General features: G+C 40.0%; 1 protein-coding gene across 1 annotated transcript; it reads right to left on the bottom strand.

Moving 5' to 3' along the window:
- Positions 1 to 9576: 9576 nt before the first annotated feature.
- si:dkey-12l12.1 lies at positions 9577 to 14209 on the bottom strand. The gene is made up of 6 exons (XM_038726794.1): positions 13934 to 14209; positions 12061 to 12108; positions 10830 to 10943; positions 10361 to 10468; positions 10121 to 10201; positions 9577 to 10026 (listed from the first exon to the last, which is right to left on the bottom strand). Exons 1-6 carry the CDS (start codon positions 14054 to 14056, stop codon positions 9955 to 9957), a joined length of 546 nt encoding a protein of 181 aa, XP_038582722.1. The 5' UTR covers positions 14057 to 14209; the 3' UTR covers positions 9577 to 9954.
- Positions 14210 to 20789: the final 6580 nt, after the last annotated feature.

Here is a 20789-nt window from a genome sequence, read left to right as displayed (position 1 = left end):
GAGGAAGCCGCTCTTGGACCCTGCCATTTTTGCACAGAGATCTTTGTTGCATACACCAGCTTGAGAGACCTCTTTTTATGCAGGTAATAAGGCCGTTTGCCTTTGTTCATGTTTCTCATGTCTGACTTGTAAAACATCTCATCTCATGGACAGCACTTACTTTACATGTGTCTGTTATCCAGGTCCTTTCTTAAAACTGTAAGATGTTCTCGGAGGAGAGTGCATATGTGTTTATATTGAGATTGTAAATGGTGGTTTAAAAAAAAGTTTTTGGAAGATAGATAGACATCACGCCGTCAGTCAGTCAGCAGTTAGGTCAAGACGAACATCCAAATATGTAAACATGTAACTCTTTATAAATCAAAAAACAAACTACCGCACACTGATCTGACTTACTACTTTATTTGTGAAAAAATAAAGTAGTTAGTCAGATCAGTGTGCGGTAGTTTGTTTTTTGATTTTTCATAGACTTATCCAGGTTTCTACCAGCACCTCATTGTTGTGCTTGGGGAATTTTTTGTTTTGATGTAACTGTTGATGTTGGAATTGTTCAAACTGATATTGGATACTCATATTTTAAATGCTTTGAGTATTGTATTGAAAAAAAGGCTCTTTGAATGGCAAACAATTTTTTAAAAGATATTTATTTTAAAATTAATTTTAAGTTACTGAATACAGTAGAAATACTTAATCTGGTGGAAAACCTTTATTTTTTATTTCTTTAGCCTTTATAGTACCGTCAGGTTTACTGGAAAACCTTGTGCACTTTGCCATTAGACGATTTTTTTGCAATCTGTCACTAAAATCTTCCATTTATAGTTCTTGTATGTGTTGCTTTGTGATTTATTACAGGAAATAAAAACTAATTTGAAATGCATTACGTAGATATATACATATATGAACATAATGTTTATGTAGAAGTTTCCCTAAACTTTATATTTAGTACTTGAATAAACACGTAAGGTTTATGTAGAAATTCCCTTAAACTTCATATGTAGTAATTGAATAAACACATAATGCTTATTTACAGGTTTACATTAATTTAATTTAATCAAATCTGACAAAGTTATGTCATTTATTCAAACTGACTAAACATGATAGAAAAACATTGCATTACATGTCACCTTTTACATTGAACTTATGTAATAAAATTTGATGGAAAATTTACATGTAATTAAAATACTTAAAGTCAATGTTTTAGGGATAATTCATTTTTTAAGTGTACTTCAGTCAGTTCACTCAGCTATTCATTTAATTTGGCAAAAATAAGAATAATATGTATATATATATTGATATATAGAAGAAGAAGAGGAAGATTATAATATATGTTAATATATGGGGCGGTGCGGTGGTGCCATGGTTATCACTGTCGCCTCACAGCAAGAAGGTCGTGGGTTGCCCCGGCCTCTCTTTGTGGAGTTTGCGTGTTCTCCCCGTGTCCGCGTGGGTTCTCTCTGGGTGCTCTGGCTTCCTCCCACTATCCAAAGACATGCAGGCTAGGTTAATTGGTGTCTTCAAAATTGTCCGTAGGTGTGGATGTGAGTGAGTGGTTGTTTGTCTATGTGTGGCCCAGTGATGGACTGGCGACCTGTCCAGGGTGTGCCATGCCTTTCGCCCAGTGTAAGCTGGGATTGGCCCCAGCCCCCTGCGACCCTATACGCAGGATAAGCAGTTGACGATGGATGCATGGATGGATATATTATAATAATATGTAGATGTGAACATTGTCAGACTTCTTTGGATGTTCATCCTGATCATCAACATGAGCAATGCTCTCAATCAAAGTAGGCACTGAAATTCAGTTGTTCTCTCTCAAGTGTTTTAGTGGTTGTTTTTCCCATCAAGATGGAAAAGTGTACTTATTTATCTATCTGTCATTGCTTTGTTGTTGAAATTCAGACATGTTGCATTGGAGAATATAACCACAAGAGGGCAAACTCTAGCAAGCTTTGGTTACATTACCACAGACTGAATATCAGACATCAGAATCAGAACCAACTTTTTTGGCCAAATATGTGTACACGTGCAAGAATTTAACTCTGATTTTTCATTACTCTCAAAGTACTTACACAGAAATAGACATACAGCTAAGAACAAGGACAACAAAGCTGAACAAAGGTAAACATGTAACTCTTTTGTGCACACAAGTGGGCGAAAATGTCTTTACACAAGTCAGACTGTTTCTATAAATTGTAAACAAGAATAGAATTGTGCAACAGTGCAGAGTGTAAATATTGCTGGAATAAATATATTCTTTATGTACATGAACTATAAACTATAGCTGCTGTATTTAATTTAGAATTTGTAGTTGATGTTAAATGTTACAGGGTGGTTGTGTGGGGATTGTTTCTGACACTACTGACAGGTTAGCCCTGAGAGCTAAGATAAACCAGTGTCAACAGTGTCCTGCTCATATGAGTACTCATTTTTCTCTTTGACAACCACAGCAATGGTACCTCTAGTCAGCATGGGGTTTGGATGGAAGTAAGCTACTGAATACAGTAGGCAGTGACACTGAGACAAAGAGATCTTGTGTCTATTAAGTTCTGACAGAAAGTGAATTAACTTTCAACTTTGTGTCCTGGTTTGTTCGCCTGTATGTGAGGAGCAAAGCCAAAGTCTCTTGAGTGGTCAATCAGGGGAACCAACATCGCAGGCTGCACACAGACCTCATAACATCATGCAAAAGCAGTCAACGGAGTGGAAAATCCTTTATGACACATCCCACTCGTTTTATATCTCTTTTGAAATTATGCCAGAGCAGAGGGGCGGAGGTTCAGAGATTCCTGTGTGTGGAAGTGCTGTCTTAAACACTCCTTTATCTCCTCTCCCATTGTGCAGCTCAACAGCAGCTAAGGAGGAACATGGAGTAACTGAGCTGGTCCAGCATGTAACACTCTATATTAAGTATTTCAACTTTATTTGCCACTCGTTAACTTTTAATATCTTTCTTTGTTAGTACACATAATTTTACGGTATAAAATTTGAAAACATATAATGTGTTGTCACTTTATGTGCACTTTGCTGCTCTTATATGTGCTGTAGTGTTTCTCTACATGTGCCATGCACATGGGCAAAACACATTCTGATTATTGCCCTCAGTAAAGGACAATAAAATTTGAATCTTAATTTTAGAACTAATATTTCAATTTCAGCTATGTACACTGAAATTCCATGATACTTCTTATGCAAAGATCGCATTTCTGCATGAAATTTTTAGGTAACATTCAGCTGTAGATGAGCAGAACAAGAAATCCTGGTACTGGAAAAGCTCACAGGAATGCAATATCATGTTCAACATTCTTGCATTAAGAATTTATCCGGTTGTTGGAAAATGGAATTTAAGTAAAGCTGAACTGTCATCCAGCCTGTTCATAGACATCTCAGTGGCATTACAAATGGATGATGCAACATAGATAGAACTTCTGGAGTTACGAGTTATTTTTCCTCTCCCTTCTTACACTTCATACTTGAGCTGTAGTGTACAGAGATGCTGAGAGGCCCAAGCGTAGCTACGGTACGCGTGACCAAATGATTTATTGTCCTCTCGGGAACCCTAAAGCGCCACCCGCTCTGCAGTTTTGAAACATCCATTCATGATGTCAAAATTCAGTGTGAGACCATACTCCTGGGCCAACAAGCCTCCCCTCTCTCTCTCTATGTAATGTTCAGAGTGAGATTTAGCCTCCAGTATTAATATGTTTTTGCCCTGGCAGACCTCATGGACTTGGAGTTGAACTTTGGGAAGTTTCTGAGCTGTGGGCACAATTGCCATAAAAAGACATTTTTCTCCTCTTTTTATTACTGTCAGCTTCAACAGCCCCTCATGTCTTTCCCTCCACAGAACATTTTATTCTCTATTGTACCTCAGTGATGCTGACTGATGTGTTTTTTGATGCGCTCACTGCAAAGCTTTTGACAGATAATAGAGAGATAAGGATGTGATATAGAGATGGAGGCATTTACAGACTGAGATATAGGAAGAAAGGAATGAAAAGGCATAGAGAATTTCTGTCAGCAGTCTGTGCTACCTTGCCAGCCTTAATCACTCCCAGTAATCAGAAGGTATTTTGTGCTATTTTGCTCTTTTAAAATTACTTCTACATGCTAGTCTGGCTTGGAAAGTGGAAGTAGGTTTCCTTTTCCAACCACAAGCTAAAAGTACTTTTCTCTTTATTTCCCACCAAAGGTCCCTGAAGTGGTTTGTGGACTTAAAGACAATGACCTAATGTGTTATGCTGCTAATATTTCCTGGCCCAGAGATTCCATTACTCTGCTACCCTCGAGGAATGTAACTGTAGAATGTAATGTTCCTTTACGCCCTTGTTTTCATCTACAGTACATAATTGTGCCACTTCAGAGCCTTCGTAATTTTCACAAACGGTTACAAAGTCAATGAAGTGGTGACTGGAGGCTATTTCCAGCTGACATTTTGTACCTCCCTAGCACATTTTACCTCTTTTGGCCTGCTCATCCCTCCCTCCTGACTGAATCTCCAGGTCTGAGGAGACACGGTTTTCTTTCAAAGACTTTATAAGACGTTTTTCAACTCTGTGGCTCCATCTTAAATGAGTCAGGCTGATCTGAATTCTTCCCGTGCCTGTCCGACTCCCTGCGCTCCCCTCAGCTCCTTTCTTCACTGACAGCTCTGTCCACTTCACAGCCCGCGACGACCTGCATGTCATACCAAAGAGAAGGAAGAATGAGAGGGAGAAAGTTCACGTTTCAGCCCACTTGGCTCAGGCTGAGCCAAACCTGCCTCGCATCCTTTATTCCCATATGAATCCTTTGTCCTGTTTTTGCAACTGCATTAGACCGGTCTGGTGATTGATTCACAGCGATTTCTTTACCAAGTTACCAGCCATATATATGACGCGTTTGCTTATTATTGCTCAAGATAGATTTTTAAGAAATGCTGGTTTCTCAATTCTCTCTGCCATCCTATTCTAATGTATATCTATGAAATTGAATCATCCTGTCTGAGAGTATTCCCTTCTTAATAAATCAGCTTTCTGTGGACCTATACAGTGGGCAGCGGATCAAACTCAGCAATATTTTCTGCTTTAATGTACTGAGCAGGGCAGAGATTGGGCCATGGCAGTGACTCAGCACACATCCATCATCTTCACAAAGAGACGAATTGCCTAGACAAAATCCTGCATTTTTCTTTCAGCTGTGCTCATCTCAGCGCTCGGGTTTTACCTCAATTTTCAGATTTCTCTGGCAATATTCGCTCCAAAGCAAAAGGCATTTGTTGCCTGTGAGTTACTAGCAGTGAAGGATGTGGGGACTCCTGATGCCTGAGCTGTCAAGATCAGCATCAGCATGTTGCCATTGCCATTCTTTAGAAACCTTTTTAAATACATTTGATGAACTTAAAAATGCATGGTGGTCACATTTAAACCAACACTGTTTTTTCTCAATTCCTGACATTTTATGATCAGTTATTTTCCAAAAGTAGTTAGTTGGCAACTGCCTGTCCTAATCACTTGATTTTACATAATTTCACTATTTTGGGAAATAATTTTATTTACATAAGGAAACTGCTACCACACAAGATTCTCAAGCCAGGAAACTATTATTACTACTATTATAACATGGACTGCACTGGTAACAGGGGGAAACTGCTAGGCTGGCTCTCTCCAAAGTCATCAAAAGCCATCTCCCAGCATAGATAAAGTTCACAAATATAGGCTCTTGGTTCACCTTATATCTTGTTTGTTTAATCTCAACAAAAAAGGGAGAGTAAAAGCAACAATTTGCAGTTTTAAGTTTTTTTTTAAATCAATTTCTAGACTGGGACAAGTCACTTCCTGAAGCCTTGTCGTGGCCATGAGGTTTACCAGGCAACCAGCAGAGACTTGAGCTTCTTCCTGCTTCCAGTCTATAATATATTTATGCTGAGCTAAGCTAATTGTCTCCTGGTTGTACCTTCATATTTAGCATAACAAACATGGTATCACTTTTCTCATCTAATGCAAAAAAATGTTGCATGACTCCTGTAACCAAACACTGATTTTCTGAATTCCTGGCATTTTATGTTGATCCATAATTTATTCCTAACAGAAACCATGTGTTGTCCATAAACTCTATATTTGTAATGTATCAACATTTTGCCTGTTTGAACGGTTATGGATGCCATTATAGAGTTTTTGTAGACATATGTAAACTGAAGGGATTGCAGATGTCAGACTGCCTCTGGGTGTGCAGACAAAGGCTTTGCCTGGAAAAGTTAATGAATTGCATTGGCCCATAAATAACCCTCGGCCTGCCATACACACTGAAAGGTCAGCAGGCTGATATATTGAGCTGACATGAAAACGCTGTTACTAAGGACTTACACATATCACATACATACATCTCTGTTCGTCTCGCTCTCCCTCTGCCTTTTCTTCATTAGGGCCCGAGTCATGCGACAGGGCTGGGCCGCTGTGACAGCAGTTAGGGGAATTTTTGACAGGCTGAGTTAGGGAGGCTGTTCGTGGGAGGTGATGTCAGGCGAGAGAGGAGTGACACGAGGTGAGGGAAGACAGCCAACACCCTGCATCTGATCTGATGGGAAGTGGCAGGAGATGAAGAGAAGGAGGCAAATTCAGCCTGAAAGCGTGGTCATAGTCTGAGGTCAGCGGGCACAGAGAAAAGACGAGGGGCACCACTCCAGGAATACTGAGTAGGGAATAACTCATCTTCACTGTCAATCATAAAGAGATCACACTTGCTGTGATACTTTCTTTATTTTTACAGCCGTCATTTTCGTCACATATGCTAACATTATACCGAACAAAGTGATGATCTAGGAACAGAGCAACACACAATGTAGTCTGCCAAGCCAAAAAACACAAGCTGTCAGACAGGTTGTAAACAAGCCAGCAGTTTAACCAAATCAAACCAAAAACTGTGTGCATGCACGACCACTCTAAGTAAAATGGGTCAACCATGTACCAATAAATTGTGATAGATGTTGACAACAATTTTATCTTGTTTTCTCTTTCAAATAAGTTATTTTCATTTATTCTTTGGACTCATTTTGTTTTTTTTTACACAAACCTGTCAGTAGTGAGTGATATTGGTCTCGCCAACGCCATTTCCTGTTGACAGGAAAGCTGCTGTAGCAGTTTCTATGAGCAGTTTAGCTAACGTTTTTGTCACATTAGTTTGTAAACGTTTTGGGGGAATACGCTTCTTACAGAGAGTTAGATAAGAAGATTGATTCCAGTCTCACGTCTCCACAGTCTTTGTGATAAGCTAAGTTAGCCAAATAAGCAGCTGTGTTGGAGACACATTTGTCACAATTTTTCTGGCACTATTTTTTAATTAATGCTGACCTTCCCAATCATATTACCTCCTACGTAGCTGTGAATGATTAATTGTTTTTCTAGATGGGAAGAACAGCATTTAGATGTCTAAATAAATAAATAAAGTGAGAGCGGAGAAGTGGCCAGTGATTTAGAAGTCTGGGAGCAGGCGAAGTTTGTGTGATCATCTGACTGCCCGGTTTCTTGCCCCATAATAATTTTTTTAGCTATGTCGCCATTTTCCCCTGATTTCAGCAATATATCGGTGAGTCCAATTTATCACCAATTCAAATGATGGCCAAAGCTACAAAAATACCTAGTTTGTGCTACACTGGCGACAAACTTGCTACCCACAGCTAACATACAACTTGTTTGTGACTGTCTTTTCCCACATTGCATGTTGTTTGGGATGACATGCTCCTGTCAACAGAAACTAATACTTACGCTGTGGTTTCCACTCCTTGAAAAGGATGTTGACTGTAAGCCGCTAACTACATCTGAACCTGACTGAGCTTTTGTGGGAAATTCTGACATATCACTCTGCCTGCACCGTTTCCTGCCACAATCTTATAGATTGAAGGCTTCCAAATGAGTTTGTTCGTAGTGATTATCATCAGCTTTGTTCTCAAGGGGATGGCTGAACCCAGAGCAGAACGGAAACAATGCCACACACCATTACACAACCGCAACGACTGAAAAAAAAAAAAGCTATAAGGATTCACTTTGTGTTGACCACACACAGTGACACATGGTCAGACTGAAGTCTGAACTTTTATTTAACAGTTACATCACCAGAGGAAATGGGTTTATATGGGCGATTTCTATTTGTAACGTGTTTGTGGACGGTATGGCTTTTTAGGATGGATCTGTTTGTGTGTATTTGTGTGCCCTATCTGTAACACATTCAGACACTTCTGCCTCGTTCCATCAGGTCATCAACAAGGAATTTCCCAGGATGCATTAGCCCAAGGGTACGGTCAATCAGTGATACACTGCTGGCAGCTGTCACAGCAGTGTGTGTATGTGTGTGGGTTTGTGAGTACTTGTTTGTGTGTGTGAGATGATGACAGGGTGTGAGCTGAGGCTATCTCTCTCTTGTTGCCTCTAAATAAGAATAATAGGATCTTGGTCTTTATCAGAGCATTGCTGTTTCTGAGAAATCACAATGGCGTCCTGTGGTGGTTTGTCACCAAGGCGACACCGAGACGGTTCACAACCAGCTAATCAAGGTTATCTGATGACTGTGTCAGCAGCTCGGGACCTTACACAATTCTCCCATAGCGTGGCATATTCAGAATCAATTATGTGCTTTGGGGAAAATGCCAAGTTTATAAATAACATTTTGTTTTTGTTTTTTCCCCCCTTTCTCGCTGTTTGTGTCTATAAAACCATAATAATGAGATTGTGAGCATACCTTACGTCACAACCTGAGGGCTTTGATCAGTAAATGAGCAGAGGATGAGTCATCCTATTCACTTAGATTGCCTTACACTTTTACACAGCCTCATTTTCCCCATCAAATTGCCTCAAACTCTTTTTTCTGATGGCATCACTTTGGGTGGGACTGAGTACATAGCTATTATTTTGCTGTTTTTATTTTTAACCCGACATGCACTCATCACAGTACAGTGCTGTTTTTCTTCTGAGCCGTGCAGCAGGTGGTTAGTTTAATCTGATATGCTGTAAATAGGTAGAGACCCAGATGCAGAACAGCCCACAAAAATCAGATTTTGTGCACACATTTGCGTCAGTGTCCTGCTGAAATACTCCAACAAATCTTCTCGCCCAGACCATACTGTGTTTCCATTTCTGGCCAAATGAATTAAAAACAACACAAGATATTTAAATAGACAAAGTTTGACTCCTGAAACAGATGGTCTGTACTACATTTAGATTTCTTTCTCTCTCACACAGACACACACAGGCTATTTCCCCTTGGCTGCTGTAATGTAAGTGGATTAAGGCCTTTCAGAGAAAAGTGGTGCCTGCTGGTTTATCCTGCTGCCATCTTTGCCAACCGTGCACCACCTGTAACACTCGCCATCTGTAATTGGGGACTTAGTGGTGTTTAAACCCCATGATACTTCATTTTATGAATCCGTCGTAGCAGTTTTGCAGATACTTGTGTGGGAAAAGTAACATGTTATTCTGGGAAAGAGAGAGGGAAAGACTGAGCTGCTACAAAAACTGTTACACAATTCTTTATGGAGAAAACTATTTTAAAGAGAAGGCTCCAATGGAGCATAAAGTGTTTAATGTTTAAAGACTTTTACACCACATGTCTCCACTAAACTTTTATTGAAATCTGACACAACACAAGAAATATTTCTGCAAAAATATACCCCCAATCTTCATAAGGAATCTGTGATTAAATAGGTTACAATAGAATGGCAAACTAGAATATTATTATTGGATCTTTTATGATGATTTTATAACATGCAGGAATATATTAGAAACTTAAAATAGTATATAAAAAGTATCTGTAGACTGACTGACAAAAATAAGCTAGCTTACAGTTGAAACAGCAAACTTCAAAAAGACTCAGACCAAATAAACAGTTCTTATTTCAAATGTCAGATTGTCACACCAATCTACAGTTTGTTTACGTGTTTTATTTGGGTAATGTTAGGCTTTGCCAAATTTTTGCTGAAAGAAAATTTTATTCTGCAGCACTCATCTTCCATATGCTTCTTTTGGGTCTGTCGTTCTGTCCATCATTCAGTGGATCTCCCTGGAGAGCACAGAGCACATAAATACTGAGTATCAATATTCATCAAATGTAGTAAATATGTGCTTAGGTGAATAAACACTATTCAGTGACTCACCAGGACAGAGAAAGCCCCAGAGCGACCTGTCTTCCCCCTTTTGGGTGGCTCGATCTTCACCTGCCTCCTTGCTCGGACCACCTGGAAGTAAGATCCCACACAGAAGAGGGTTGTGTCTTAACAAGTGACATTGTCTGATGATTGAGTGACATCAAAAAGCCATTTCAGACGAACACAATATACTGGGTGAGTAGACCAAACTGATCCAATAAAATTGAGTAAGGTGGCCTTATAACTCACCTGTAGGGGGTTGGATTTCTTGTCGTTGAAAAGGAGGGAGTAGGAGCCCACGCGGGATTTAGGCTTTTTCTTCGCAGCTTGAATCAAGTGTCGCCTGGACCTATCAGTCTAAGAAGCCACAGACACAGCAATAGGTATTTACATCGATACACACTGTACACACATTTGTACTCTCTTTGAATCCACTTAATTGAATATGGAAAACAAACCAGCACAGTTTTTTTTAGCATTACATAATTATCTCCCTCTCAGTGCAGTAAGTTTCTCTTATATGCTACTTTTTTTAGTGAGCAAATACTGTGGTTTCTGTGGATCATTTCTGTATTTCAGCACACACAGATGACACAGTATGACTAAAACTTTACTCGGCCTTTGGCGGCAGCAGCCACCGCTGTAAACCGGTCCCCACCTCCCTCGCATTTGGCTTTTGCTCACTCTGACTCCTGTGTGACTAACACAAGCGGTTTACCTGCTGGATGAGAGTATTAGGGAAGCCTTTGACAGAGACGGCCCCAGGCAGGCTGGAGTGGCTCATGTGGGTGGGACCCCTCCGCTCCAACTGTCTCTTACGTCTGAACGAAACCTGCAAGGGTGAGACAGTCACAACCATATCCACAGCCACAGAGGGAAACAACAAGTCCTGCACGTATCCCTGCGTGGTAAAATGTATGAAGTCTTATGTGAGGTGGATACTAAGCGGAGGATGTTGTTTTTGTTTTCCTCTGGTCTGCTCTGTTTGCTCTCTTCCCTTTCTCATCCTGTACTGTCCTGCTTTGTACTGTCAGTCTCCTTTTTTTATTGGCAAATACGGAGAGGAAACTGCAAAATTATTATTGTCAGTGGCCCGGCAATTTCCTGCTTTTCTTATTGATCTGCACATAAAGGAAACACTGCTATTGATCCACCTGTTTTCCTAATAAATGGACTGTCACTTTGAGGCACAACAGGTTTCAGTTTGCCAATTAGGACTTGGGTACATTTATAACGGTACCGCAGGACCGTCCATCAATGCTTTATGTAAGTGTGGAAATAAAAATACTGTTTCCAGCACTGGATATTAACTTTCTACTCTGTCAAATTTTTCCATTCTGTTGAAAACAAAGTAAACTACAAAATATTTGCCTGGCAATCATTCGCACTGACATTTAAAGTGCTTACAGTGATTGCTGTTGGCCAACATTTTAATGATAATTTTAGTTTTTTATTATGGAATGAACTTTGTGGAATATTTGAGAGTTCACCGTGGCACAACAGCTGTACTGTTTGGAGTTGAAGGATAATTGCAATATGCATATTATGTTCTTGCAGGGACTTTAGTAACTTTCCAATTTCAAACACGGCCAGATAGCTTTGTCGCATCACATCATATCCCCACATGGATCAGTAATATAGTTATCTAACTATTCAGCCTATTCAGTAATATAGTTATCTAACTATTCAGTTTGCATGGATTAGCATACCTGTGTTTTGTGTTATATAAGAAAAAATGACCTCAACAGCCCATCTGGTATTTTGTTTCTGCATCATCTTTCTTGTACCAAGACGTCTTTCCCCTTATCCTTTGCATGCTGTGGCTTTCCTATGAACATTAACCAGACTCCTTCAGTGTTAAACCTGCTCTGAACTGGAAATCGAGGACCTAAAGTATTCAGAGTGAAGCAATAACCGTGAGTAGGATATGAGTGAGTGTTGGCACATACCTGTGCATCAGTTAGGGGTAGCGCCCTCTGCTGCTTCTGATCATCATACTGAGGAGAAGAAGAAAATCAAGTCAACACAGCTGTTTTATTGTTTTCAGTACAAAAGTGAATTTACATTAATTCAAAGAAATTAATATTCTTACACTGCAGCCCAGTTCAATACACTGTTTTCACTGTTTTCATGCATGGTGCACTAGCTACTGTTAGTGCTGTAAAAAGATGACCTGTGCATTGTGAATGTGTGACCATTACAAAAATGTAATAGGATAAGTTTTTATTTAGTTTCATTGCGTGAAAGTAGTCTGCTGACCCAGACAAACCAGGCCAACAAAATGTCAGAATGTATGTCATTACTTAACAAATAATTCTTCAGCACCAAAGACACCAAACATGGCAGCATTTTTTGGTGGAAGCCGCAGCTGTGACCTCCTCATAAAATTCAGCTGTATAGTGTGTGTGTGTGTGTGTGTGTGTGTGTGTGTGCGCGTGCGTGCGTGCGTGTAGGATATTAAGAAATATTCAGCCTCCAAACCTGCTACAATCCATCTGGCTTTCTGCTGTTGCGCACGTTATGTGTTGATGAGTCCCATAAATGACTCATTTAATGTATTCCACTCCATAATAAACACAAGTGATCTCGGTGGGAAAAGGCGAAACACAAGTAAACTAAACCAAATGCACCCTGTGAAAAGATGCTGCATCGGGTATTAGTTAGTTACCTCACCACATTTGAAGCTTAAAATTGCGCTTCCTGTAATTACAATACAAATAACTACTGCAGAAATGCACATATGCTGCCCAAACTCCCTCAGATGGAACAGAATTTTCCAATGATAACTCTTTCATGTGTGGGTGAAAATCCTCCTCTCTCCTCCTGCAGCTGTTGAATTCGTTGTCCAGAGGAGGGTGATTTCTTTGGACAGAACATGAGGACTGTCCACAAAAAAATGCTAGCCACAAGTTTAAAGTATAACAGCCACTACCCACATGAAAAGCCAAAAAGGGAGCAGAAAGATTTTGTTCCACAGAGGGGTGTATTTTTGGTGCGTTGGCATTATGGCTGTAAAAACCATTACAATGAGACTTTGTTTCTGTTAGAAAACCAATGATACGTCTCCTACCATCTTGAAACACACTTGACCACTATTACCGTCACTGATGCCTCTTTCAAAGGAGTCAGAGAACATACATTCCAGCAGAGTTACTGGCTTCCTCTGACCTGAGCTGTATAAACACTGACCACACTGTGTCTGAAAACAAACTGAATCAGTATGCTACCGGTCATTTCAGCCTAAACTAAAAGTACAAACTGTTAAAGATTATTATTCTTAATATTCTTCTTATTCAGGAATTATACTGATCGATAAGGTGAATTCTAAATTATTTCCCTTGTTAAGTCTATACCAATCACATGGAGGAAATGATGGTTAAAAGAAGCTGATCAGATAGAGACAGATTTTTAAGTCAACTGAGAAATGGCTTCTCCAAATGAGGCTGAAAGAAATGTCTAAACTAATTTGTGATACACTCTAATTTAAAAAGAATTATTCTCTTATAATTCAAATCAGACTGACTTAACATTAACATTAGAGATGTAGCCCCACTTTTCACTGCCTGCATGCATAACATAAGATGTTCTGTAGCGTCCTTGCTGGAGAAAATGCTGATAATTCAGATTCTTTTCACTTTCATTCGAGAGAAGGGTTAGTTATTATGTAGTTTGGTCCAGAAAACAACATTTAAAAAGACTCAAACAGGCTGCACTTACCTCTGTAGCGTCACAACAGCACAGATGATGACTGATACATAATGAGCACCTTGGTTACCACTCTCCTTCCCTAACTATCACATCCATTAGCAGTGTGTCTCTTACCTGTCCGTCTGCGGTCTGTCCGCTGACACAAAGCTCTCCCTGTGTTGCTCCTGAGCAGTCAAGAGCATGTGACAGCAGGCTTGCCTGCAGGCAGAGCACGCACAGCCAGATAGTAAACCCCATGATCCAGGCAAGAACTCGAGTGTTCCCAGCCCTTGTCAGCTCCCTGCTTTATACTCTCTGCTCTGCTAATGGGGAACAGATGCAGGGGAATGGGAGGCCATGCCAGCTTCACGCAGACAAACAGCCCACCACAAGCCTGTGCTACGCGCCAGCCAGTGGCCTGCGGTCCTGCAGAAACATGTCAGACATCTTGAGGGGCCTCCCCTTTAAAGACGGCCTTCCCCTATCCCACTACCCCTACCCAAAGAGGAGTTTGAAAGACATTTTCCACTTATGCCTGCATTGCTTATGCCAAAGTGTGTGTGTGCTTGTGTGTGTTTGTAAATAAGGGAGAGTGCAGAGAAAGAGAGAGGAAACTTGTGTTGTCAAACCTCTGTACATAACAAATGAAAAATTGGTGGTTTGGTTCTTGTAATATCTTAAATAAATGTTGCATTATGCAGAGAATTTGTCTCCTGACTCAGCGTAGATGAGATGCTTTCTACATGTATAGGTACAGCAGTAGCTGTTACAGTTGTGCACTGATCCAAACACTTCAGCAAGCCTTTTAGAATTACAGTAATTAGTCCTCAGTAGACTTCTCATTGGAATACATAGCAGCTATAAACACAGTCAACCCATCTTTCAGCTTGCAGACTTCTGTTGACTGAACACTGGCACAGAAGGTGAAATTGTCAGATGTGGATAAAAATCACTAGTCTGTTATGACTCAGGGAAACTATCAACAGGGCAAGAAGAAAATGAAAGAAAAAGAAAGAAACGTCTCTAAATTGTACAATATGTTATGTGTTATCTGGAAAGAGGCCATATAAGCTCTGTGGGAGCCTTTAAAACATAGCACACCATAAAGAATGTATCTCCTGATGGGGCAAGTTGTATATGAATAGGCACCCTGTCTCAAGGTGTATTACAGGATGGAAAGAGTGAGTGGGAGCGAGAGAGACGAGAAAAAAGTCTGATGTCTTCAGCCTCAGGCTCCGTGCCACAGAGGAATCGTCTCCCGCTATGACTGAAAACATGCACTGCTGTGAAAATAGAGGAAATTAAAGTGTCATTTCCGGTCCAAGACATGCCCACATACCACTTTCCTGTCCTCTAGCATATCAGTGAAAGATGTTTCTTCTTACGCAAAAAGTTTCAAAACATTGTGAAAGCATTTGTAATGTCTCTGACAATTTCCCAGTGAGTCACAGTTTGAGTGGGGAGAATAAAAGATGGTTATTTATCCTCATCCCCAGGTCCCAATCCCTCCTCCCCATTTTTTCTTAGATATCTTTGACACTGTGTAGGAAACAGTGTTACAAACGTTTCCCTAGAGGTTCAGCAAGACCAATGAAGATAGCTGCTCGTGAATGGTTTGAATTTATGGAGGGGATGTTAAGTCAGGAGAAAGGAAGGAAAGGAAGAGTGAAAAATGACCTCAAAACAGCAAACACTGCTTTACTTGGCAGCCAATCCAAAATGGACTCAAGTCTACAAGTGGACAAACATGTCAGCCACTTTACTGGACAGACCAAGCAATTCATTTTAGTGCCAATCCTACTGAGAATCACAGTCCGTGCTTTAACAAAACATCAGATGACTTCTTGTAAGACATGTCGAAATCATGTTACCAAGGTTACAAGTTTGCATTAACCTCTCACAATCCACAATGTGGCCTAGTAAAGAGACAGCAATCACAGCAAGGGAGAGTTAAGCTGATGATACACGGAGCAACTTTTAGAGCAATGGTGCTGGGCAATGTTACTGTCAATGGTAATGAGTAAAGATCACTACTGTAATCCCCTTCCCCCACCACTCCGCCACCCTCCCCGCACCACCGCAATCTGTTCAAAACATAGTCGGACTTGCCACCAGCAACATTGCCCAGCAACATTGCTCAAAATGTTGCCCCGTGTATCATCAGCTATCCTTCATACTTCAATCCCTGTTCTTCACTCTACACTTTCAAGTTTAAAGTAACTTTTTAATGCATCTCACGGAGTTAACTGTAAAAAATTACTATTCAGAGCCACTCTCAGTATTCGTCTCCCTTGCCTCCCTATTGGAAGTGTCATTCATCAGTGGCTCTGCTTTGAGCTGCTGTCAATGCGTCCGAGGATGATGCTCTACAGATAGCAGCTGTTGCCCTTGTGAAAAAGAAATGAAAAGACAGCTTTTTTTACACTGCACACTGCCTGCTCTCACCAAAGACAAGAAGACAGGTAATTTGTGACACATAAATACTTGTAGAAATGTGTTTGTGTCTGTGTGTGAGGGTAAGCAACAAAGCTGTTTGGCAGCAGGATGAGAGATGAGAAAAAACAGGAAATGTGATAACAGGAAACAACATCTGGATTAGGAGACATGACTCATGGATGTAATGGATGTTTTGGATTATGTAATTGAAACATTGACTCTCTTACTGTTGCATTTGTTAAAGGGTTGGTTCACCCAAATTACAGAGAAAGATTTTCTCACTTAACTCTATTTGTACAGATAGTTTTGGTTGTATTTGCCCAGATTTTTTAGATATCTGTGTCTGGAAATATCGGCTCTGCCCTAATTCTATGGAAGTTACAAAGATCAACTTTCAAGAAACATTGTCTCTGTTAGGCTACTCTGTGCAATCTACAGTGAACCATTTTTTCAAATAAGAGCTATTAGGATTGGTGCAAAATAAGTCCTTATGAAGACTATTAACATAGTGGCAGTAGAGGTGAGTTAACCTATTTGTTTTGTTGAGATGGTTTAATAGTTTGAGCCTTCTTGCAGCTACAGCCAAGAGACAGTTAGCCTAGCTTAGCATTAAGACTGGAAACAGGGAGAAACAGCTAGCCTGGTTCTGTGCAGCTAAAAAATACGTGCACCTCTAAAGAAACAAGATATAACTCTAATTGAGCATTAGAGTTGCTGGTCAGCGGATTTAGTAACCTATGAACAGAGCCAGGCAAGCGGTTTCCCCCTGCTTCCGTTCTTTATACTAAGCTTAGCGAATTGGTCACTAGCTTGAAACTTAATGTAAAGACAGGGGAGTGGTATGGGTCTTCTCATCTAATCTTTGGCAAGAGAGTAAATCTGCATTATTTCCCAGAACATCTATTCTATTGAAATCATTTATTCCCTAACAGATGTGTCCAGAAAGAAAATGAAGCAAATTTTTGTCTTGACTCATTTGTGTGAATTTGATCTGAACCCAAAATAGCCAATGTACCAATTGTACATTAGCTGTAAGCTAGCTAGCAAGGTATGCACCAATGTGCCTGTTTGTTTGTGTTTAGCTCAGCCTTTGTCTGAACTCAAAACACTTGTCTTCTTTAATCCCGTCCTGTCTCTCTCCTTTTTTTGTCTCTGTACATTTAAGAACCAGATTTATAAAGTCATAAAACTCACGCACATGCATCTTTGCATCACTCTGTGCTGTCCAAAGCGCGGGTGTGCTTCTGATCGTGTCTTCCCATTGCCTTTGCAGGCACACTGCCTCTAAACATAAATTTACTCAGCATTCTGTCTGAACACACATTAAGAAACAGTCTAAGAAACGAAGAAAATCTGTCTTTAATTTGGAGTAAAACATGTGTTCACCCCCAGCACATAAAAAAGGCTTTATAGAGCAATCGTGTTGTAAATAAAAAACTACAGCTACCCTTTATAGTTCTAAATATGTATTTGTATATCAACACTAAAAACAACTAATAGTCAACGTAAGTGGATTTGCTTCATCCTTGGAGGGCACCTAAAATGTTAATATGCTTCCAAAAGAAATTAACCACTAACACAACGGTCAATGAGCCTTGTTGTGCATCAAGGTGAAATGTGTCCTATTCAAGCCTCCATTTGGCAAAACAAACTCACTCATGCTCCAAATAGCCATAGTTCCTATCATGCTTCAGTGCTATTGTATGAAGATATTGTATGTGTGTGTGACAGATGAAGAGCTCTCGAATGTGTATGAAGGGTAAAACATGAACAGTGTGTGTATACTTTATGTCAGGTCATGTAGATAAAAACCTCATATGAGGGACTGAAACTCAGGTCTCCCCCCTCCTCTCTGTACAACTGGACAGGCTTATAGCTGCGATTGCAAATCAATACACCTCTACAGCACATTGTCCTCTTCTTTTTAGATTTGGCTACTTTGTGACAGCTTTGTGAAAGGCGCAAGGGAGAGAAAAGCAGCGAGGCTTTCAATCCTCTCATGTGGAAACAGCAGAGGAAGCCAAGGACGAAGCTGAGGAAAAACAGTTCGGCTATGCTGCAATTTGTGTGTCATTGAACAAAGAGGGATTATTGTCTTGCCTTTTACATTTCACTTTCCATGTATGTGTCCTTGGGAACACAGAGGAGCGCTCATTAGATTTAAAGTGATCCTTAAATATATCATCAGTTACTTACAGCATTTGTCTTTAATCTCCCATCTGTACCCTGATGCCCTGTTCAGTATTTCACTGAATAAAAAGACACTGACAATGAGGGCTTTATTCCATATGCAGTCCTTTAGATCCATCTGCACATTGCCATAACTTATCAATTTTGACATCAAAGCTCCCAGGAAAAGAAAACATTCAGTCTGTAGATAATCAAATGAATCGTAAGTCTCTGTGTCTGGGGGCTCTTTGGCGATGTGACATCTCAAATGACCCAACATTTATACACAAATATCTGAGGTGGTTTTATTACACAGGGAAAATCCTGTCTTACTCCACAAAAGCAGGAAAATAGGCCAGTGGCATGCTGAAACATTAATCCATAATATCGAAAGGGCACACTACTGAAATGATGCTGCTCTGAGGGCATTGATTACATTATGGTTTGCTGGGTTAAAGCCATTTTATTACTTCAAAATTAATATTCTGAGGATTTGATATGACGACTGACAAAATGTGACAGTTAAACATGGGTGCAAACATTTGTTTTGAGGATGTAAATGGTTTGGTTTTCAGTTACGCATTAAATGACACGGATACACATTAAATGTGTATTATAAGAACTTATTGAACCAAAACAAATTACTCTTCTATACAAATAATATTTGAATATACAGGTCTGTTCTTAATCATGCAGTGCCAGCAGCTTTTACTGTTGTATTCAAACTAGCACACAGGCAGGATGTCTTTTTTTAATGAGCTTACTTGGCACCATTGCAGCATTTCAGAGCTTTTCCTTGCAGATGAAGCATCCCTGTGCGGGACAGCTAGCTTGCCCTCTCCACTAAAAGCCATAAGCCAAATAGCTTTCACTCTTCAGTCAGAGCTGAAACTTATCAGCATTTCTTTGAACTCTTGCAGTGTCAAATGTTTCCATCGCTTGCTTTAGTCGTTTTTTCCGACTGCTGTGGATCTGGAAAACTAGGAAGTTTGTTGTATTAAAATGGGATGCTTGTGGCATGTCTGCATGTTTAGCAGGGATGTTTTTGTTGCAGGGATTTTGTTGTTAGTTTGCCCATCCCCCCACTTCTGGAAGTACTGCTGTAGGGGTCATTGAAAAGGATATGGGAAAGAAAATCAACACATAAACAGGATAAGCTTGTAAGAAACAGGTAAAAAAAAAAAGTTAATCCCATTATTTCATTGCAGATTCCTTGAGCTACAAGGTGTAAGACTGTCCAGATGTGGATTATTAAACTGTCAAAGAATAATTTCCTTTGTACTAGTCAGTGTCTTTGAGAAGATGTAAGACACATCTAATAGCTGTCCCCAACACAAGATACGTAGACAATGTAATATATATGGTCTAACAGTATGTAATATTGTACTGTATCTTTATGGAGGTAATGATATACATAAGTAGGAAACTACTAATTAAACCGAACTTTGTCTGATTATTATCACAGCACACCGACCATTGTTCGTTCAGCCAGAATACTAAACATGACATCACTTGAGTGTGTCAGACGTGGTGTGGGTCATGCCCTTTCACTATCATTTATATCCCATCCGCTCTCTGTTCTGGTTACCATGGCAGCAAGGAGTTGGATTCAAACAATGCCATTGAGGGTTGAAGCCTTTGACGAGAGGAGGGAGCCGACCATATCTGTACTGGGTGAGACAAGGCGTGGACGGGCTCCGTCTCACATGCTGTATATTGCTTGCTCCAGCTATAGCCATAAAACTCATTGTTACATACATATCATGATCAGAGTTCAGGTAACATCTTTGCCTATTTTTATTGGGTAAATATGGATCCTTAAAGAACAGTGTTTTACACTGGATGTGTTGTTCAGAGGCTGATAGATTCTCTTGATGTCTTTGTGAACATTTTATTATTTGACCATTGAGAGTCCACTGACAGACCTTTTTGCTTGTTAAAATGGATTGAGTGACTTTTTGTCCTATGCGACATCATGTCAGGTGCTGCAGTGAGGACTTTGTGTCTGCAACTAAAAACCTGTAAATCTTACAGTCCTTGGTAATCAGCAGCAAGCCAGCTCGCTCGCCAGCGTGGGAGAGCAATCATGTCAGAACTTCAATGTGGTTAAAATCATTACACATGGTTCTTGTTATTCATGTGCCTTAAATGTTACTGTGCTAAGGGATTTGTGGAAAGTCTCTTCTCTTTGTACTAGAAGATAAAATGAGCTGAAGCCATTTCACTAATTCATTTCTTTAGACATCCATGTGAACTCACAGGCTGCCGAAATGATCATAGTCTGGGCTGAAGTGTTAGTGTTAACAAGGGCTGCTAAATCTCAGACCTATTATAGACACATCTTCCAGAGCTGGGTGGCTAGCAACAAAAACACTTTTATAAACAG

Source organism: Micropterus salmoides, unplaced genomic scaffold (genome assembly GCF_014851395.1).
Source record: "Micropterus salmoides isolate LMB-PRFRI ecotype aquatic unplaced genomic scaffold, ASM1485139v1 Ms_hic_scaffold_1, whole genome shotgun sequence".
NCBI classification, from domain to species: Eukaryota; Metazoa; Chordata; class Actinopteri; order Centrarchiformes; family Centrarchidae; genus Micropterus; species Micropterus salmoides.
The sequence above is the reverse complement of the archived record's forward strand: the minus strand, read 5'-3'. Positions and strand labels throughout refer to the sequence as shown.